The sequence below is a fragment of the Solea solea genome, chromosome 19, assembly GCF_958295425.1.
Source record: "Solea solea chromosome 19, fSolSol10.1, whole genome shotgun sequence".
Classification (NCBI taxonomy): Eukaryota; Metazoa; Chordata; class Actinopteri; order Pleuronectiformes; family Soleidae; genus Solea; species Solea solea.
Genome location: NC_081152.1, coordinates 12,798,986 through 12,820,932, shown reverse-complemented (window position 1 = coordinate 12,820,932; position 21,947 = coordinate 12,798,986). Strand labels below are relative to the sequence as shown.

Here is a 21,947-nt window from a genome sequence, read left to right as displayed (position 1 = left end):
CAGTACACAGTTACTTTACAGATCATTTAAATTTGACACGTCTGAACTTCCATACACACTCACTTTTTCTTTTTTCCGTCTTAAGTATTATTATATTATAATATATAATAGTGTTGTCCTGCACCCCACCAGTAGATGCCACTCTAGGCGACCGCCTAAATGTCTGTAAAGTTGCTAAATATAGCGACAAAGTCACTAAATTGTCAACACCGCAGTTAGGTCTGTTTGCTTTGTGATAACTTTTATTTTCTTTCTTTATATCCCTTTCTTTCCCCTGGCTTGGTTAATTGTGTCTCCGTTCGTAACAGCGCAACTCACAGTCCTGGCGAGTGAGGAAGGTCTGATTTTACTGCTATAATCGTCATCGTCCTGATGCCTGCACACAGCTTCTGTGTCACAGAGCTGCAACAGGAGAAGATGTGTCTTCCTCACAGCAAGAATGGATTACTGAACATGGCCTACCGGGGGCCCAAGGGCTCAGGGGGCCCCATATCTTTGCTACTATGTTATTCATCCTCGTATTTTAATGGGGCCCTAAAGCCACATAATGCTGGTTATGTTAAATGATATGTCTTAATAATGCCCCTCAATCATATACCACAGGTTATGTTATTCAACCCTGATAGCTGAAAGGGGCCCCTCAGTCAAATAACACCCATCAGGCTATGTTATCCACCTCTGATGTCTAATAGGGCCCCCTCAATCATACTATTATTATATTTTTTATTACTAGCCAGGTGTTACTTGACAAAAAGCACATGAAGCTAGTGGGAGGAGGATAATCTGTAAGATCCCTTGCATGACAACCACATTTTTTTGTCTTCGTGCAACTCGTCGATTTGTGCATGAGTGTGCAGGGGGGCCCTTTTTTAGTCTGTGCCCAGGGGCCCAGTGGCTCATAACCCGTCCCAGCCTCACAGCAGTGTCTGTGTCATTCATTGCAGCTCAGTTCATGCCTGGTTTTACTTCCAGAAGCTTGTTTTTGAGCTTTATATTTTAACTGTCTTTGATTCACTGCTGTGACGTGATGCTGAAAGTGTTTTAGTGGCAGAAGTTACATACTGGAGCTTTAATTGCCACTATAAGACTAATGAGAAATCATGTACTCATTTACAAATATCCAGTGATGTAGGCTATGTTTTTGTTTTTGAAGTAATTTTTTTTATTATGTAATGTACTGTGATGTTTGAGCAACCTTCTTTTGCCCTTATGAGTCGTGCAGTCAACCACAGTGACAAAGTCATGACCAGACTTGTTCTGAAATCAAGACCATGACACACATACACAGCGCATACAGAATACAAAAAACAACAACAGTTAAACATAAACATTGACAACACAACCATTTCACTTTAAACATCTACAGTTGCCTTTTGACCAAGATTTAAATGTTGTAAAGATTGGAATGGGCATTTATTTTAAATGCGTTTGGGGTGAAAGGAAGTAGTTAAGAACAGACACCTATCGACCTGTGGATAGATGCCATCTAAAACTCACATATACACACCTGTAGTAGTTATACATAAAAAATGTTACATTTTTTTTTACATACACAATTTGTAACATTATAACAGTTTAAAATCAGGGTTAAGGCTGCAACAATTATTCAGTTAATCAATTATTGATTGCTAAATGAATTGTCCACTATTTTGATAATCGATTAATCAGTTTGAATGTTTTTTCAATAATTAAAACAAGCTTTCTGATTTTTTAGCTTCTTAATTGTGAATGTTTTCTAATTTCTTTGATCCATATAACAAAGACATCATTAATTAATTTATGTATTGTGTTATGTTGCTTTAATTCAATACAATATGTTCTTTTTTACTTGTTTTATTTGAGTATATTTTACCCTGGTTGATGTACTTTTATTTGAGAGGAATACTTTAGTTCTCTTTCCACCTATGCTCATTTTGGTGAGCTGGATGATACGGTCTGTTATCACGTGATAAGGCGTCGAAGGAGGCAAGGAAGGAAGCTGACAAGGAGGCAGAGAGGAGGCGGCAGTATGAGTGTTGGGATGGGACACCGCTTTGTTCAACAGTAGGGGAGGGAGGACAGACGCCAGACAGACACAGTTGCTTCGCTGTGCCCGCTGCAAACGCTAATATACAATTTGTCGGGGCGGATTAGCCTGTTTAATTTTTGTCCAGCTGTGTCAAAACACACCCCACGGACACTCGTCTTTCGTGGACACTGAGGATTTTCCATCGAGAGATGTCAAAGCGAGTACGAAGCAGAGAGGTCTGCGCTGATTGCAGTGCTCCGGGTATGATGTCAAACAGGCTAGCTGGAACGTTAGCCGCAGAGCTAACCACAGCTAGCTCTGAACTGCAACTTATCAAGTTCGCTAAGCTAGTCAATATTTACAAACCCACACAAATGATAATTAGCGGTTCGCTACCTACACTGGGTGGTTAATAATTTGGGCGTATGGAAATTTTCCGTGTCGTGGAAACATTTGTCGCGCCTATGTCTTGTCTGTGTAATCACATTGTACTTACTAGTCGTGCCTGAAATGTCTTTAATTAATGATGGTTGGTTCTGTCTATCGTTAGCGCTGGTGTAGCTAAATTAGGTCTCTAGCTAACTTATTTGCGTGTGTTTGCATTTGAAAGCTAATATTTTAAAACACTAACATGATGGAGTTAATCTATGGCTGTTACATAGTACATATCCTTGGCTCATAGGAGTCGTTGAACTAAATCATAACTGTTACATCGATTGTTGGGTGTATTGTTATGTGATTACCGTTAGTTTGAAGTTGTAACTTTCAAATGTCTGCATGTTTTTGCAGAGCCACGCTGGGCCTCTGTCAACAGGGGTGTGTTAGTCTGCGATGAGTGCTGCAGCATCCATCGAGGTCTGGGGCGACACAGCTCTCAAGTCCGTCATCTGACCCATTCTCCGTGGCCACAGTCCCAGTTACAGGTGAGGAGACACTGGGACACAACCACCCAGGGTTGTCAACTTCCTGATGAGAAGATAAGACATAAATGTAGTCCCATTCTCCACTCAGTTATACTGTTTACATTGTGCTCTTTACACACATTGCACCCCCATGAACCTGATATGGACTGGTTCAGTTCAGTACATACCTATTTTTTTTTTTGCATTTACATTAGGAATAGTACCAAAATAACTTTCCCCAACCTTTCCATTTTTGGTACCCTTCCCTTGGGGTTCAGAGTATTGGTATGGAGCTAGACCCACAACGGTCAGCTGATTTGGCGACAAAAAACGTCACTCCCTTGCGACCGGTGTTCCCTTTAAGGCAGCAGTCTATTCTCATACAAAGCTTGACGTCTTGTCGAAACGGCTACAAACTGAGTTGACAAAAAAAACAAGCTGCTCCGTTGTTGTCCATTGTGTTGTTGTCCGCTATGTCGCGTTCAGTGCCATTGTTCATTGTCATCGCACTGGTACAACGTCACGCTACGTATCTCACTGAGACAACCAGAGCTTTACAATTTCATACTTAACTAAACGGAACAACATAATGATGGAAACATATTCTTGACTGCTACCTAACCTTCCTACTGCCCATATGCTACAGTACATCTACCAAAACAAAGTTGTAATATAGTGTAATAGTTGTAATAGTGAAAGTCTTGTAAAATATTCTGTTGAGTAAGTAAATAAATAAAAACTTAATCTGAACCTAAAAATGTAAAAAGTAATGATGTGAAACTTTTTTTTTATGAATTTGGAGGAAAACTGTTTTGATGTTTATTATTATTATTGGTGGATAATGTACTGACCATATCATTACCTGTTTTATGGTTCCATGTTTTAGATGGTCCAGACACTGTATGGCAATGGAGCTAATTCCATATGGGAGCATAGTCTTCTGGATCCTTCCTCCTCCGTGAGTGGGAAGCGTAAAGCAAATCCCCAGGACAGAGTTCAGTAAGTTTGTTTCAGATTTTTTTTTCTGTCAGTTCATATTTAGTTATATGCTTGTTTGCTCTTTTGATTCAAACTTATATAGATTTTCAGAGTTAAGGTCAGGGAACATTCATATTTGGTCCTCTGTACCAGAAATATGACTCATAACTTGAACTTCAATTTTATTTGTATAGCACAATACAAATATGCATCACAACATACATTATGTCAACAGAAATTGCTTCTTCCTACTCCTTTTGGACATGTTTTTTTATATATATATATATATATATATATATATACACAGTATATATGTTTATATATATGTGTATTTATTTCGTTTTTTTTATATTCCTCTTTTTTTGTATTATGTTCTCATGTTTTAAAGAATTTGCTGCTTTAACAGTATTACCTTTATTGCTTTACAATCATCACAATGTACCATAGCTCAAAAGATATAACAGAAACAATGTCTATAAGACTGAAATGTTTTTGTAGTCCTCCACTGTCCTCCACTGTCTGATATAAACACTGTCAAATTGGTGTTTGGATGGTGGAGTAAAGCTCACCCACATATAAACACAGTAGTGCTTAGTCCAATCCAGATCAAATGCATTCAGTCACCAGACAGATGCAGACAGCGTACGCATTGCACCAAACACAGCTGTCATCTTTGTCAGATACATCTCATCGACCTCAACGGTTACAGGAAGTTTCCCAAGGGGTTGCAGAGCCTTCTGAAGAAAAAAAACCTTATTTAAAAAAAAAAAGGTCCCTTCAACTTTCTCAGGAACTGAACTTGGCAGAGATTGTAGCTGCTTCAACTTGTACCCTGCTTCACACACAAAACAAGGAAATATTGTAGCGTTCATATTTATGCCACAACATTAATGTGGTAACTGGTTTCACTGTTGTGGCCGATCCCTTTATTTTTAACTTGTTTAAGCCACACAGATACGAAAAATTAGAGAACCAACAAAATACATTTAAAATCACATTGCTGGTTAAGAATGAAGTTGTTCGAAACAGGCCGCACATTTGCAGTCATATGTCACAACCAGTCAGTCACAGGTTTTATTAACTTTAAAATCAAACTCAGGTTTTCTCTTAACTGTGCTGTACTCTGTGCAGAGCTAGAGTTGGTTGTATGATGGTGAGGAAGGATAGACACTATGAGTTCTGATGTGAGTTTGTAACTCTAATTGCATATAAGAGGTCAGGTTCTGAAAAGTGGTGGTCTAGTAAAAGTCTTTGTGTTCTCTTGAATGGCGTGGCAGCAAGATTGCAGGGTCAGGCATTCTCTGGTGTGGTATTTATGACTGGATGATGGTAGAAATAAGTAACTGTACATTCATACTTTTGGCTGCAAATATGGCTGTGTCTTGTAGGATGTGGTACTCATTATTTCCAGTGTCCTTTTTTTTTGGATATGAGCATCTTTTGTTGTTTTTTGTTTACAGTCCCAACAAGACAGAGTTCATCAAGGCTAAATATCAGATGTTGGCATATGTTCATCGAATGCCCTGTCGGGAAGATGATAGTGTAACCGCAAAAGACCTCAGCAAGGTGAGAAATCCCTTCATTGTCTCAGCATTTACCTTTATTTTCCTCTCCTGCTGGATTTGTACAGTCCTGTATTGTTCAAAAATAATTAGATAACAAGTGGTAATATGTACTATGAATGTTTTGCATTTTAATACCCATGTATGATTAACATTAACCTAATTTATGAATATACAAACTTTAAATTGCCAATCTGTTATCATATAGAAACATAGAAATAAAAATGTGTTTTTAGTAGGAAAATAAATCACATCACTCACAAGTCACTATGTTGATCTCCTTTCAGCAACTACACTCCAGTGTTCGCACTGGAAACCTGGAGACCTGCCTTCGACTCTTATCTTTGGGAGCACAGGCCAACTTCTTCCATCCAGTAAGTCTAACGGTATTGAAGTTGTGAGTTGATGTCATACTAATGTTCACTCATATGTTGTTTTTTGGAATCACAGGAGAAGGGAAACACCCCACTACACATAGCAGCAAAAGCAGGTCAGGTGTTACAGGCAGAACTGTTGGCCGTTTATGGAGCTGATCCCGGCGCTCTGGACTCCACTGGAAAGACCCCCATTGATTATGCGAGGTAAAGTAGGCTCTGTGTTTATGCTTATGAACACTTGCTATAATGTTGCATTGTGAAACCCATTTTGAGGCATTGTCTTGTATTAACAGTCAGAGTATGGAAAGTTCATGGGCTTCGTCTGTGCCCCATTATGTCTTAGAAGCTCAGGACTGTGTAATCTAATTTCACAGTGTTGCTGACATAGAAAATAAATACTTCATTACATTTGTTGTGGTTACACAGTCGTGTAGCTGTAAGCCCAACTCACTGGTGACTGTGCTGTCGGAAATGATACACATCCTCTGGAGATTTAAACAAGTTAGGGAAATGTGTGTGCTTATGTGTACTTCTTAAGTTACAGACACATTAATGAGAATATTGCACATTGGCATTTTAAAGGAAATGTGTTATGTAACAAAATCATAGTTGCCAGCTGAAATGGCTAAAATATTTAACATTCTTTGCATTGTAGTGGACATTAGACACAGACACCAGTTGCATTTTGTTAGTCTAATTTAATAAGAGTATGACTAATGCATACAGGAAGGGAAGGAAAGATTCTGTGGTAAAGCAGTTTTAGCTGACTCATGGCACAATTTGGAACAAAGAGCCATAAATAAAATAGAAAAATAGAAAAAGATGGTGTCAACATTGCTCAGTAATCTAACTGTCCAAACATGGATGTATTTATTAGTCACCATAGCCAATGAGCACCTTCCATCTTTTAAATTCTAAATGTACTTCAGTCCACTCCCACCTGAGGCATTCTTTTAGCTTCTGCTGCAGAGTGTTGCATTTCTGAAACATTACCTTATTTATTCCTAATCTGTGCAGACAAGCTGGGCACCAGGAGCTGGCAGAGCGACTAGTGGAGATTCAGTATGAACTCACTGACCGGTTAACATTTTACCTTTGTGGAAGAAGACCCGGTGAGTACATTGTGTACATCAGGCACAACTGCTGTGTAGCATATGTGTATCCTGTGGGAAATACTTACTGTCGTTTTCTTATTGTAGATCACAGAAATGGGCAACACTTCATCATTCCACAGATGGCAGACAGGTAAAACCTATGATCCAAGTTGTAATAATGATCATATGTATTATTGAGTGAAGCTGGGATCTTGTAATGCATATAAATCATTAGCAAGTGATTGATATCATCATTGGGCCCCTGGCTACTATGTAAAGCAATTTACTATTGTATTAATGTAAATTTAAGACAGCATGATACACATTCACAATATAGTTACAATCCTATTTTTCCTGTGCTGCATTGGATGGATAAGAAATAAGTAAGTTTACTATTTGCCACCTTGTTCGTGTGGACTTTGATTAGCAGCAAAATTAAACAATTTATTTGTTTGTTTTGTCCAAAGCAGTCTGGATTTGTCAGAGTTTGCAAAAGCCGCGAAGAAAAAGCTTCAGTCGGTGAGATATTTTGACTTATGATCTGCTTCCTGTGAGTTCTTATGTGTGATAATACTGTATTTTGTTCTGCTTTCTGCTCGGTTGTTTTAAAACTGCACGATGAAATTCTGCTTTACTTTGTTGTAGCTAAGTAACCATCAGTTTGAAGAACTTGCCATGGATGTTTATGATGAAGTGGACAGAAGAGAAACGGATGCAGGTGCAACCCAATAATTAAAAATAAAATATATATATATATATTTGTATTTGTATATATATGTGTATATATATATATATATATATATATATATATATATGTGTGTATGTACAAATATATATATACATATGTATATATATGTATATATAATGTGTATATATATTCTAGGTTATATGACATGATGTATGTCTGCATTTCAATGTCTTTTATATTGTGTTTTTCAGTGTGGTTGGCCACTCAGAACCACAGTACTCTTGTAACGGATACTACGGTTGTACCTTTTCTGCCTGTCAATCCGGAGTACTCCTCTACAAGAAACCAGGCAAGGGATTATAAAATAATTGCTGCATGGTCAATATAAATAAGACAATAATTAGAGCTGAAACAATTAATTAATTAATTGATTATTAATCGATTAATAAATTAATCTGCAACTATTCGATTCATCGGTTTGAAGCTTTTTTCATGATTAAAACAGTATCTCCGATTGTTTAAGCTTCTTAAAAGTGAATATTTTCTTAATTTCTTTGCTCTGGATAACAAAGAAATCATTAAAAGTTAAACATTTTGGTTTATGGACAAAACAAGACATTTGAGAATGTCATCATTTCCAGGTTTGATGAACCTGGAAATGGTTAGTTGCAGCTCTAATGATAATTTACATTTGGTCTCTGTTGTGTTTTTGATTGAGTTTTTCTTTTGTTGCAGGGTCGTCAAAAATTGGCAAGGTTCAGTGCTCACGAATTTGCCACCTTGGTGATTGATATTCTAACTGATGCTAAACGGCGTCAGTGGGGCAATTCCTGCGACAGTCCCAAAGGTAGAATTTGTTGTTACATTTAGTTTTTTTTTATTTATGTTAGCAGAACTTAAATTTCCCTGCTAAAGTATTTGAGGTATTCGTTGTTAAATGTTGTCTTTTATTAAGTGCAGACTTTTGTATAAATTTTGTATCATAACAGTTTTGTATCCTCATGGTTTTAAAAGGTAAAGTTACTGATGTTATTATATGTCCCATACTACCTCACGGCCTGTTTTCTTCTTGGCAAACTCTCAGATGTTCAGGTTTATAAAGAAGAGCCACTCCTGATTTCTGGATTCAGTTGAGGAAAATGAAATTGGTTTCTTAGCTGTTTGATTTAAACTGCTGTCGACAACCAGGTTTTGTTTCATCTCTGCTCCTTTGATCTGGTATTCTTTCTTCAGAGAACGTTGAGCTTATTCTTCAGGGCATAGACAGCCGTCACAACAGCGAGAGCCAAGACAATGATCAGCCAGATTACGACAGCGTGGCATCGGATGAAGACCCGATCCAAGAGGCCACTTGCAGAGACAGCTGCAATGACGGAAGGACCAAGGTTGATATTTAATTTTGATCCTGCTACAATTAACATTTGCAACACATCATGTGTCACTTTTTAAATGTGTAAAATGAAATGTGTTGTCCTGCAGAGCTCGGAGTCATCTGACCTTTCTGATGGACCAATCACAGTGCAGGAATTTATGGAGGTGAAGAGCGCGCTCACCGCATCAGAAGCCAAAATACAACAGCTTCTCAAAGTCAACTGTCACCTAAGTGAAGAGCTGCGGTCGATGCAGAGCAAGGTTAGTGAATTTACACATTGTGGGTCTGTGCTGCTGGTTGTTTACTTTACACATCTTTATTTGCAGTTTGCATTTATATTTTTCACATTAATATTACAAGATCCATAAAAACTGGTCCGCTGCACCCGATTAATGACATTTACATAGTTTGATCCTCATTGCCAGATTCCTGTGACATTCTTGTGACATTATTTCAAAGGTTAATTTGATGCCTCCTCCTAATTTAAAATGATGCTGTGTATGAATCATGCTGGGTAGTTCCAGGAAAGACTTATAAATTATAAATTATTAAAATTTCCATAGCAATTCTACATCACTTATGCACAAGATAAAATGTCTCCTCTGTTGCCGGATAAGTGACATTCTTGTGGTGATAGAAAATAATCACAGCAGGAATCTGTTGTGCTGCTCAGCAAATTAGGAGTTAACGGGGATGGTCCTGTGTGAACTCAAATGAGAAGAACATCATCATCCATCGTCAAAATCTGCACAAGCGTCAAACAGAGACACCTACATGTGATTTATTTGTTTTTACAAGTATTGAAGTGTGAATGTGATCCCAAGAACTATCAACTCAGTGCTTACCAGTAAACTGGCTCCACAACATTCCTACAAGGAGCTGAGAGAGAAGTTCAACATTCAGCCCCTCTTGTAAAGGAACAGTGTTTAAAATGTATCAGTGAAGTTGAGTTGAGAAGCTGAGTATCCTACCCCTCACTCTTCCTTTCCAACAGTTTTTTTTTTTTTTTAGAACGTATGTAGCCTTCCAGCCATATTTAAATCATTTCACCCAGTTTTACACACTGGACCTTACTTTCATGTATTTCCTAATTAGTAATATGGTAGTATGTAGTTTAGAATTTTTGTCAACTTTGCATATTATTTGCATTATAACATTGATAAGAATCTCTTGGTTTCGAAATGTGCTATGAAGTGTTTTTCATGTAAATAAAGGCAACCACCTGCGCAGCAGTTTCTCAGGTGTTGTTGTCAACACAAAGTGTCAGCAATTCACCAGCCTTTTGTTGTGAGAAAAACTTTGAAGGGGAGGTGAAGCTGAACTCCACACAGAATCATTTCTTTTCTCCTGGAGGCTTACCTGCCTTCCACTCTATTATTGATGTCTGGCTGAGCTTTTGTAAGCAGATCGGCTAATGTGGCATTGAAAGATATTTTGTTCTCCCCAGCTGAACTCTCTGCAGACTGAAAACACAACACTCCGATGGCAGACCCCCAGTGGACAACAGCCCCTCCAGGGGCCGTGTGGTCGACACCCGCCCCGCGGAGGCCGTGCCCTGTCGATGTATGAGACGGGTTCTACTCCAAGGCAGATCTCCCACCGGGTAGAATCCGCACGCCATGAAGACGGAGTCATTTTACAACCCTTCCCAACCAATGTAAGCACAGGAACACCAGTGATTCCACTGGATTGTCCTCACAAGACAGATAATGATAATCATGCCTGGCTTGGTGCTGGTGTTGGTTTTTCATTCATTCATTTATTCATTCATTCAGTCAATCATTCATTGCATCGCAAAAGAGTATGCTCAACTTGGTTTGACCCCTTTCTAGATTGGGAGGGGTCCTTTGGGGACGGCCGCTTCCTCCCTCCCTACCTTCCCCTCTTCCCTGTCCTGGTCGTGGGACGAGAGATCTCGAAGGGTTAAGTACCGAAGTTCCCCTCGGTTTAGAGGCAGCTCAAGGGGACGGTGGAAACTGTCCCTTTGCTTGACCCCACAGTCTTCTCTATCCTGACCTGTGTCTTTTAAACTGCTTTTTTATCAATAGAGCGTGCCTGCATGCACCACCGTGCCTCTGATGCAACAACTCCAGCCTTTTTCTCTGCAGTGAACTTCATGCAAAGCTGCTGCTTTTTCTAGTAAACCTGAGAAAGCCTTTTGAATAACCAGTCGGCAGGGTTAGTTCATTATCAAAGAACGATAAAATGGCTCATCATGATGAGCTAATGAGCTGTAATCAATAATAACAACAGAAGACACAGTTTACATCTTTGCATCTACTAATTGCATCCACTGCAGTACGCACTATTGCACCACAATGACCTGGTTTGTGTATCTCCTCTTCTTCTCCGTATTTGCTTAAAAAATTCAAATGTATGACAGAGTGATTATGGCTTTGTGTGCAGAAATGCATGATTCTGACTTTCTTTGTGCTTACAGTTGCTCCTGGAATGAGCCTGCAATTAACACTGTGTTTGGTTGACGTTAATCCACTGATGTCTCTATAGGGCTGTAGTTTGGAAGGACGGAGTACCATGCTGGAGCATGATTCTGACACCACGCCCAACCACTCTGAAATGGAGGGGACTAGGTAATGCAACTTTCCATCTTCTTGTCCGAAATAATTTCTCACTGTATTGCACTTTTACAATACAGTCAGGAAAACTGACCAATTGCTCCTTCAGATAATTATCTTTTTAAAATAATGCTGTACAAGAACTCTGAAATGAATTAATCTGGGAAATGTTTATTCCTTTTTCCGGTGCTACAGAAACAAGATATCAAAAAGACAAACGCAATAATTGATAGTTACTGACACTGAATTGTAGTCGTAATTTCTGGACTAACATAAAATCACTTAATTCACTTTTTTAATATAGAACCACAATTATTTTTAACTGGAACAGTAACCACGATGTTGTACATCGTCTTGTCTTAATGCTCTTCAGTTCATATAACAGATTGATGACTTCTTTTTGCTTTACATTTGTAGAAGCCTTCGTCCAGCCTCTGATGCTATGGAAGCAGAGGCTAAAGGTGAGGACGATGCCACCCTGCCATGCACAGAGGATGTCATCTGCAAGACAGAGCAGATCACCAAGAACATACAGGAGCTTCTGAGAGCCGCCCAGGAGACCAAAAACCAAAGGTAATTCATGATGGTACAATTAAAATGTTGATTTTTTTTCCTTCACTCCAGCTAACTGGTATGTGTTTTTTACCTGAGTTGCATTATTATTAAAAGAAAACTTGTTCCACAGACTGGGATTCACTGATTTTTACCCATGTAGATTGGCCTTTATTTGAAACTGTGCATCTGATGACGGGCAGGCCGTGTGTCTTTAAATGCAGCTGACAGGAAACAAGCATCCCAAAAACACATGTTCCCCCGTGACCTGCCAAATCCACTGTGACTTAGTCTAGCTACGGAGGTTTCCTGTATTCACCCGTAGTTTTAATATTGTGTGTTTTTGTTTTTGTAGTTGCACATTACTGTTTTTAATTTCCCTCTGCTTTTATCGTAATGGGGAAAACATTATCCACTTTCCTCATGTTACTTTTTTAAACATTGATTGTCAAGTTAAAGCCCTTTTGGTATCAAACGGAGGCAGTGAACAGTAATGTATTTATCTCTGGTCTAATGCAGGCTGCCACAACTTGACTTTTGGCTTGTGCTGTTGTTCATGTCATACTAACAGGCAAATTACATTTCCTGAAGTTGTGTAAACATCAGTGCCACAACAGCAGAAATTAATAGTAAATAGCATGTGAACAATAATGTGAAGTGTGGTAGTCATTATTGGCACAAGGAATTTTACCTCAGGCTCTCCTTTTTGAGGTTTTTGACTGGGAATGTTTGTGGTTTGTGTTAGAACCAGTGTTCCCATATGTGGCACGTGACCGGTTCATCTATTCATTCTTTCGTCTCCATCTCAAACAGCTTTCTGCCTTGCTCTGAAAAGATTTGCGTGGCTGTAACAGAGATGGCTGCCCTGTTTCCCAAGGTAAGAAGCCTCCCACCATCAGCTTGGTGTCCCCTCCCCCAAGTAATTAAAGGGTGTGATGTTTGTTTGGAAACAGCTAGAGGGCATCTACAATGACTGGTCTTCATTCAGCACATTTACATGACATTAGGAAAAAAAAGACGTCATGTGAGTCATTGAAACTGTACTAAATCGACTTTCTCAAATACACCCAGATAAGTCCAGATTCCACCAATCGGTTGTAACGATATGGTCCACAATCGTGTGTATTTCCATTGTAAAATGTTAGAAAGGGTAGCAAAAAATGCCAGTCTCGATCGTCCCATTTTTGGCACCCTTCTGTTGGGTTACCAAGCACAGTGGTGTTGACTTTTTCAACAGTATAATTACTTTTGTGCAACAGTAGTCACAGCCGTCTCTCAAAAGAAGCTTGTCCTCTTCTTGTGATAAACAGCCGCATGCCAAGAAGAAACAACACAGATTGCTGGGTGTCCTCCGTTGTTGCTCTTTGTTTACTGTGTCACCCGCTTCTTCTTGGTGGAATTTATTGGCGAGGCACACTGTACGCTATGCGTATTATGTAAATAGCTATGTAATTTACATATCCGAGCAGACACACCCCGCATTGGAAACGCAAGTCGGATCAGAGTGTTCTGTTCCTAACCACACCGTGATGAACTGTACTGTACTGCTGGGTGGAAACAAGACTATGATGGGGAGTAGATTTACTACTACTACTACTACTACTACTGCTGCTTCAGTCTGACTCAAGCTTACTTGGTCTTTAATAATAGAAGTCGGTACACTGAAGAAGATAAAAACAACAGCGAGAAAAACGTGGCTAAATCCAGACTGATACATTTTTAAACTGAGGAGACCAGGACAGTTGCTGTCGTCAGTTGTAAACGCAGTAGTTGAGCTACAGCCGCAGCTAGACTGTACTCCATGTATATTGCTTTTCATAGTTTAATGTTCAACATTATTGATTTGAATGCTTTCTGTTTACAAACACACACATCGCCAATGAGCCACTGTTAGAAATGTCATGTCAGTTATGTGTCAGGTCTTCATCGTCCCTCTTTGCCCCCAACAGAGGCCGTCCTCGGAGACAGTGCGAGCGTCTCTGTGTCTGCTCACGTTGAGTGCCAGTCGGCTGCACGGGGAGTGCCAGAAGGCTGCAGATCACAGTCCCTGCCCCTCGGACATCCAGCTGGTCACTCAGCAGGTCATCCAGTGCGCCTATGACATTGCCAAAGCTGCCAAGCAACTTGTCACTGTGACAACCAAAGAAAATAACAACTAGAACCCAAAGATCTGAAGCGCCCAAAACACAGTTTGTCAATGATGTTACTCATCAGTTGATGCCATTTTTCCCCCCATAGTAATCAGTGGGAACCTTTTTACATACATTCCTTGAGAAATGTGTACAGAAAAATATACAATGCAAAATTATTGATCACTCAGAAGCTTTATTTCTTTAGTGTTCCGGCACGGCAATATGGAGTAAACAAATCCGATCAAATTAGTTACGACCCTTTACCTCACATAGTTTATCAGTTTAATCCACACAATTTCTAATAGTGCAATGTTGTGTGTGTGTCTATATAAAACAACAATCATCAAAACAAGCAGTTCAGCGTTTTACTTCAGTGAACACCAGAGTAGATCAGCTGTTATTTTTGAGAGTGTAAGACACCTGGCATTGAGGAACAGAACACATGGACTGTAATCTACTTCAGTGACATCAGTTTATTTTACTTAAGCCATTTATATTTGTTTTTTGTTTTAAAAGATGCAATGCCACTTATGTAGAGTCCAAATGTTTGTTCAGTAAACAAAGTGATTATGAGAAAAAGTGTACAAAAATAGAACAACACGTGAGTACTAAGAGTGTGATCTTAAATTCCATCCAGTTTCTTCACTCTGGGTGAAGGTGTGATTATACGCATCGTTTCAAAAGTGTTTTTGGATTTGTAATGTTACAGCTGTTCTTCTAGTGTGTGTGTGTGTGTGTGTGTGTGTGTGTGTGTGAGAGAGAGAGACAGCCCTGTCTGACATCCATTTCAAATCACTTTTAATAGCATTATGCAAATATATAAGATGTATATGTACCCATGTAATTCTCTATCAGAAATAACCCAAATGCTATACTATTTATAAACTGTATGTCATACCTCTAAGAAAATATCATTGTTTATTTTCATAAGCTTTTTGTTTAACACGATGCTCCACGCAGGCTAATGTTTGTTCTGAGGTCTGGGACGTCTCAGCTGGCAGTTAGTTACGGGCAACTTGTGATTTCTGTTTATTCAGTGTGGTGCTGTAACTCTGGTGTTTTTTTTTCGATGCTGCCTGAGGTCAATTACATACTGCCACGGTTTACAGTGAAACCTTCAATGTGCCCTCCGAGTGAGAGAAAACTGTTTGTAGATCCTGGGTCTAATGTGTCACTCATTGCTGTGAGATGAGTCTGAGCCTCGGGTGGAAAGACGACTAGAATACTACACATAACAGTGTTTGAATGTACAGTATTTGTTGAATTGTTTTTACTAATTTACATGTAATTGGCATTAAACAGCCACTGAAGCATCCTGTCTGTGACATGTTAACAATGATTAATCAGCCTCATTTCACAAGCTGTTCCTCTCATGTTCCGTGGTATTCTCCAAACTGAAAGTGGAGAACAGCTTTTCTTTCATGAGCCTTGCTAATGCCAACCTACGCTACCATTTTTGCCAAGTGTTTTGATGCATTTACCATAAAGCAGGTTACATTAGTATTGCTCATAGCTGACTATAATTTCTGTTTATTACATTACGTTTTCAGTCATCATTTTTCCCCTCAATCAAGTCCTTTTTTACGAGCGTCTTCAGTTGCATCTCAGTCAGGGATTTTATCACATTCTTCTAAGGATTTTTCCAAGTGTCGTAAGTTTACTCAGCTATGCATGTCTCGTAAAGCGATCTGAGGAGTGAATCGGCCGGGCAGATTTCCTTGTGGTTAACCGCCAAGAACTTGAGTTTTCTTTATTTCAGTGATGCATTGGTGCAGTTCTCATTTTAATGAACTTTTAAAGCAAGACAGTGTGACCAGCCAGACATCCACAGTCGCCACAACGGCCGGAAAAATGTGAAAGCTTAAATTGTTATGAAAAGAATTGAGGAAGATGAGAATTATCATTCCATACTGTTCATTATACAGTAACATCAGTCTGAAGTTTAAGCTAGTGGACATACCAGTCCAATTATGGCAATTGTCAGTGTGATGAATTCGGCAATGGTTCATTTCATTGCCTATAAATTCAGGGATAAAATATGTAAGAGGAAAACTTTTTATTAAATTTCAAAAGTTAGTTCATACGTTAAAGCTGCAGTTGGCAGCTGGTAATATCTCATCAGATTAGCACAAGCGGATGCACTTGTTTCATATGCAACAGATGATCCAAGGTAATCTCTTCATCTCTGAAACTCTGCCAATATAGACTTGTGTTTTAATGTTTTTTGTCCAACTCTGCTTGAAGTTTATCTGTAGTTTGGGGAGTTTGTGCTGCAGCAGGAAGAGGCTGTTTTATGTTCTGCCCCCTTTGTTTACATTTTATTTATCTATAGAAAACTAGTAAGGACAACAAGGTTACTGCACAAGATGCATGTTTCCTGTAGGAGCGCACTGAAATGTACTAAAATGAAGCAGATGAGATGGAAATGAAAGGAGCCAACAGCTTTTTTTTTTCAATGTACTTGCCTCTATTGATTTTGAAAGAAAGTCATTGCTATGTTTATGTTCTTGTATAGATGGCCTATACTCCAGTTAATCTGGATTCAACCTTGAAAGAGTAGTCTAATGTTATTTACTGTGCTTTGCCACCATACAGTTCAAGCATGACTCGGCTTGGCTCGACTCTACTCGGTTTGGTATCGACTCAGCTCGCTCGAGCAGGTACTATAAAAGTAACAGGTACTATCTCTAATGGAAAAGAAAAACACAAACGAGTAGAATTGAACCGAGCTGAGTTGTGCTAGAACTGTATAGTGGAAAAGCTCTATTAGCCTTTCTGTAGTTATTCAGTTTAAAATAATGTAATCTTATTTCATGAAATACGTTGCTAAGTCACAATTTTCAAACTGCATTGTGTTGATTTATGAAACAATTGGTCGAAATTACTTACTGTACCTTTTAAATTTGATCGCTCTCTTTCAACTAAATAACGTGATTGGTACATGAAAATATTGTCCTCTCCCAACCTGCGCATGTAATGCTGCTACAAGGAAAGTATAGCTTTGCATTTTTACACTACAGATTTTAAAGTTAAACAAACGCAGTGAGATAACCTACAATATATTCCCTTGCTTTCCACCCGTGGCCTCAGCCCTTAATTTCCCCGTAACCTTACAGCCTATACCACTGTCCGTGTGGTTGAAAACAAGCCCTGCCTTACGTTTAATAAAGCATAATTCATACCACAGTGGACTCTCTGTCGTGTTTGCGCTCTATGCTGTGGATTTTTTACCTCCTCAAACTTGCCCGTGTTTGATTTCCCCACCTGTTGGAGACGGGGCATAGTGATAGGGGGCTGGCGTCGTCTCCCCGCCCTTCTGACAAGAAGAACACAGTTCCGGGTTCTTTGCTGCCGAGAGCTGCTCGGTACTACTACTGCTACAAACCCCACTTCCACCGCCGCTGCTTCCTCCTCCGCCGCTGCCGCCGCTGCCGCTGCTGCTGCTCACAACAACAACAGCGCACCATGTCGGTTTTACTGGATAACCAGTTTAAAGAGCTTCCTCCTGACAAGTCCGTCGACACGAAGTCATTCCTGGACGCTGTTTCTCATCTCCCTCCGTTCTTCGGTGAGTATTTTCTCCACCTGACGTCGATACTTATAAAGTGGCTTAAGTGAGGAGACGTGTTTTTAGACTTGTTCCTCACGAATTGTCTTCGTCTTATGTTTTTTTAAGTTTTAAACATGATACGTGTTTATTTCGCACGGAAGTAAGAAGTGGTCACAGTTGTTTGAGTCGTGTGTGTGACTCCGCTGTGGCGGTGAAGCAGCTCATGTATAGAGAAACTCTTTGTTGACTCGAACGCACATTGACCCCATTGTGACTTAAATAAAACTGCATTCACTGCCCCCCCCCCCCCCCCCCCCCCCTTTCCTTTATGTTCTGTGTGTAAAGAGCTGATTTGTATTCACGCTCCTCTCTGACACAGGGACGCGCAGTGAAGTCATTCATATTTTATTGCTTTCTTCTCAAATGTCTCTCTCTCTTTTCAGACTGCTTTGGATCAGCTGTGTTTTCTGTCATTAAGTCCGACATTAGTGGGAATATAACGGTAAGGTAACACTTCCACGCCCATTGTGAATAATTGACATCCTTAAGTTTTCAAACTGGCCTTGATGTGCAGAGCAGTTAAAGGTCCAGTGTGCAGGTTTTTACTATCAACAGTGCAGTGCAATAACTGAGGCATGCGACAGTCACTGTTGATTCATGACATATAGTATGTTTATACTTGTAGTAATCAGATGTTTTTGGTCTTCTAAGATTACAGTAAACATGTAATCATACATGAATACCATAGTCTGAGGGATAGAACAGGCCAATAATAAAGAATATAATGGTAATATAATAGTGAATTACAAAGAGTAGTGTAGAATAAAACTGCTTCCTAATGTGCAATACGACGACTTTCCCCAACTAGTGTTTTTTAATAGTTTGTCCCCCAGCTGTAGCAAACAAAGAAGAGTATCATCCTTTCTGGCAGATCAAGGCCACCATAGTTCCCTGAAATGCTTGGGAAAGGTAGGGGTGAGTGCAGTAGTGCTCTGTTTGTTATGATCTTTAGTCTTGCCCTTTAGATGTTGCTTATTCTTATGCACTGAACCTCTAGCTCAACCTTTAATTCTTTCAGCTCCGATCGTGTTTCACACCACAGCGATTAATAATGCGGCTCCTTTCATTCATTTATTTTCAGAAAATTAGGAAAGTGTACGACAAGGATCCCGCCAAGTACGTCACCCTGCAGGACATCGTAGAGGACGAGCGAGAAACATATGGAGCAGAGTGGCCCAAAGTTGGAGCAACATTAGCTCTCATGTGGCTGAAAAGGTGAGCACGCCCTGAACACACTGTTATGACATACTGAATGTTGAACTTGGAGCTGTAGAACTGAAGCGGGGCAGGCTTTACTGTAATACTGTGTGTCTCCTGCAGGGGTCTCCGTTTCATACAGATCTTGCTGCAGAGTTTGGCAGACGGAGAAAGAGATGAGAACAAACCCAACTCGATTCAGATCAATGTGACGAAAGCGTACGAGAACGCGCTGAAGAGGTACCATGGTTGGATGGTGCAAAAGATTTTTCAAGTGAGGAAACCTTTTTTTTTTTTTTTTTTAAAGAATTTATTATAAAAGAAGGGATGAGGACACAGTTTCACTGTTGATTTGTGTGTATAATGGCACACTGTTGCCTCACAGCAAAAAGAGTTCACGTCAGGCCTCTCTGTGAGGCGTTTGCATGTTCTCCGTGCGTGTGTGGGTTCTCTGCGAGTTCTCCAGTTTCCTCCCACAGTCCAAAAACACGCAGTGGTTAATTTGACACTGTAAATTGACCGGAGGTGTGAATGTGAGAGTGAATGATTGTCTCGTCTCCATGTGTTGGACTGTGACTGGCGACTTGTCCAGGCTGTGTCAGCTGGGATTGGGATTGGTGTCAGCAGTAGATAATGAATTCTTGGAGATGGAGGGTGACACAACTGCTCATACACCACTTTTAGAATAGAACAGAATAATAATCCTTTATTGCCATTGCATTGTTAACAGTACAGCATAAATGCTATTGTGTTTCTATTGAGGAACCGCAATGGAGAACAGTTGGTACTCGGGGGGTGGGGAAAGATATTGACATAAAGTTTCATCCTGACTCGTGAGACATTATAATCAATAAAGACACTGACTGCTAGTATCAATTATTTTAGACAAGTTGGAAAAATCTGGCGCTCTCCAGAGGGTGGTTCATTAAAAAGCCTTTAATATTTCATGGTTATAAATTGACATCAATAGTAAAAACATCGGAGCATACGCAAAAGGGCCACACTTGAACTGTTTTATTCCTAGTGATCATGTGACTAGAATGGCTTTCACATGAACGCGGTGTATGAAACAGCCCAAGGAGGGAATATTAAAGGCTTTATAACAGGCTTTATAATGCTTTTATACCACTCGCCCCATATTTTTTTCAACTTGTCTAAAATTGATTTGATCTTAAAACTAAAGAGCATTATTTTAGGAACAGATGAGGACAGGAGATGAGAAGAAAGAAAGAATATGACAGACTAGCTAGTGTAGGAGATTCATGACTACTTTAATGACTAATGACTAGGATAACAAACCCTGTACTCTGGGTTTGTATTGTCCAGAAAGACATTGATGTATCTTTATATAATTTGCCTTATAATATCAACTACTGCAGAGCTGCTGTACTGTGTTATTATCATTACTGTGGACCGTGAGTTACCCCGTGATTCCCGGTTAGAGGTTGTCTTGAGTGCAGGGGCGTTTTGGCCAAGAAGAAGCATTAAAAAAAAAGCCTGTGTCGCTGAGTTCAAGTGGGTGGTTGCAAACGCATGGGTCAATCTGTAAACATGTATTAGTGTCTGGAATTTGATTTGTGCGGCCCGTGGGTGCAGAGTGGAGGTCATTGAGCAGCGGAGTGACATGCGACCTTTTAGGTTAATGGAAAGCCAGGCCTGTTATTTGTAAGCGTTTGACTGTGCATGATGGGTCACCGTCTATAGAAGGGCAGTGCATTAGACGACCACGGCCTGTACTGAGAGCGTGGGTGATACAGTGATCATAGTCAGAGAGGGAGAGCTGGTTATTCAACATGACAGCCAGCTTTCTCATGCGGTTATTTGGTGTTTATAATGTTGCCGGAAAGAGTAACTTGCAGAGTTCAGTCTTAAAATGTATGTATTTAAAGCTGCAGTGTGTAATTTTGAGTGATTTGAGCGTTTGTTTGTTTAAAGCGGCTGAAACTGCTGAATGGCGCTGTTTCAGTTGTACTCCATCACTTCCTGTGTACAGTGTCGCAAACCCTTCCTAATTACTGTTGTTTTTTTTTTCTTGCATTGTAGACGGTGTTACTTGCAGCTCCCTACAGAACAAACTTCATCAAGGCGCTGTCGAAGGGAGAGGAAGTGAAGGAGGAGGACTGTCTGGCAAACGTGCGTCAGTTTCTGGTTAATTTCACGGCTACTGTAGATGCCATCTATGAGATGTACACAAATCTAAACGCAGAACTGGACTACACTGTTTGACGTCCCAGGACGGAACACAAATGCGACGCAGGAGCTCCTGCGCATTGGGTTTTTAACCGGATTCTTTTTACTTTTACTGACAGTGGGGATTTATAAATTATAAGTCATGTTAATCCTGTAAATTCCTTTTAATTTAAACAATGGTTCCGTGTGTTGTTCTGTGGGCTGCTGCTTTGTGTGACACTGCCTGTTGATTTCAGCGGCTCCGTTGAGAGAAGACAAACATTTCTGTGAGTACACCACACTGAAACGTTCACTCTGGTGTTTTCTGGAAAAGCTCATAATTAATATATTTGCCCTCATTTTAAATTTAAAGTGTATGTGTTATGTTTGTTCATATTTATGTATCAAAATAATCAAAATGATTTCACACAAACCTCAAAATGTCTAAAAAAAATTGTAGTTGTGCACATGTATTAATAATGTAATATCATATGATCAGGTTAGTTGTTTTCCTGAGCTCATACTTGATGTTCAAGAATCTTACTCCAGGTGGCGATATTTGCTTTGTTTCACTTTTAATCACATCGGCGCAGTTCCTGTCTGAAATGCTTGAATCTGTTACTGGGGAATTCACAAAAATACCAAATGTAGTAAATGTACCAAAAATGAGATCATAAATTCATTTACGTTTTTATCGACGTCTGTAATTCTGCTTGTGGTTGTTTGTGAA

At 39.7% G+C, this 21,947-nt stretch overlaps 2 protein-coding genes across 4 annotated transcripts; both read left to right on the top strand.

The window, feature by feature from the left end:
* The first annotated feature begins 2,027 nt into the window (after positions 1-2,027).
* On the top strand, positions 2,028-15,554 carry LOC131445896 (ARF GTPase-activating protein GIT2-like). Of its 3 annotated transcripts, none has more exons than XM_058616637.1 (20): positions 2,028-2,269; positions 2,798-2,931; positions 3,797-3,909; positions 5,349-5,454; positions 5,738-5,824; positions 5,901-6,031; positions 6,845-6,939; positions 7,027-7,072; positions 7,392-7,440; positions 7,567-7,639; positions 7,861-7,958; positions 8,345-8,456; positions 8,843-8,994; positions 9,089-9,241; positions 10,429-10,638; positions 10,814-10,903; positions 11,490-11,572; positions 11,975-12,130; positions 12,923-12,986; positions 14,059-15,554. In XM_058616637.1, exons 1-20 carry the CDS (start codon positions 2,218-2,220, stop codon positions 14,266-14,268), a joined length of 2,214 nt encoding a protein of 737 aa, XP_058472620.1. In that variant the 5' UTR covers positions 2,028-2,217; the 3' UTR covers positions 14,269-15,554. The 3 variants fall into 3 exon arrangements, with proteins under 3 accessions (XP_058472620.1, XP_058472619.1, XP_058472621.1); XM_058616636.1 differs by having other exon boundaries at positions 7,389-7,440; XM_058616638.1 differs by lacking the exon at positions 10,814-10,903 and having other exon boundaries at positions 7,389-7,440.
* Positions 15,555-17,570: 2,016 nt separating this feature from the next.
* On the top strand, positions 17,571-21,915 carry LOC131445898 (glycolipid transfer protein-like). Its single transcript, XM_058616640.1, has 5 exons — positions 17,571-17,809; positions 18,235-18,293; positions 18,933-19,066; positions 19,172-19,322; positions 21,092-21,915. Exons 1-5 carry the CDS (start codon positions 17,707-17,709, stop codon positions 21,272-21,274), a joined length of 630 nt encoding a protein of 209 aa, XP_058472623.1. The 5' UTR covers positions 17,571-17,706; the 3' UTR covers positions 21,275-21,915.
* Positions 21,916-21,947: the final 32 nt, after the last annotated feature.

Excerpts from the sequence above, each read along its gene's own strand:
- LOC131445896 (XM_058616636.1), top strand. The coding sequence starts at position 2,218 with ATGTCAAAGCGAGTACGAAGCAGAGAGGTCTGCGCTGATTGCAGTGCT. Across the intron at positions 5,455-5,737 it reads CCGCAAAAGACCTCAGCAAG|CAACTACACTCCAGTGTTCG; the intron begins GTGAGAAATCCC and ends ATCTCCTTTCAG. Across the intron at positions 11,573-11,974 it reads TCTGAAATGGAGGGGACTAG|AAGCCTTCGTCCAGCCTCTG; the intron begins GTAATGCAACTT and ends TTACATTTGTAG.
- LOC131445898 (XM_058616640.1), top strand. The coding sequence starts at position 17,707 with ATGTCGGTTTTACTGGATAACCAGTTTAAAGAGCTTCCTCCTGACAAG. Across the intron at positions 18,294-18,932 it reads ACATTAGTGGGAATATAACG|AAAATTAGGAAAGTGTACGA; the intron begins GTAAGGTAACAC and ends ATTTATTTTCAG. Across the intron at positions 19,323-21,091 it reads TGGTGCAAAAGATTTTTCAA|ACGGTGTTACTTGCAGCTCC; the intron begins GTGAGGAAACCT and ends CTTGCATTGTAG.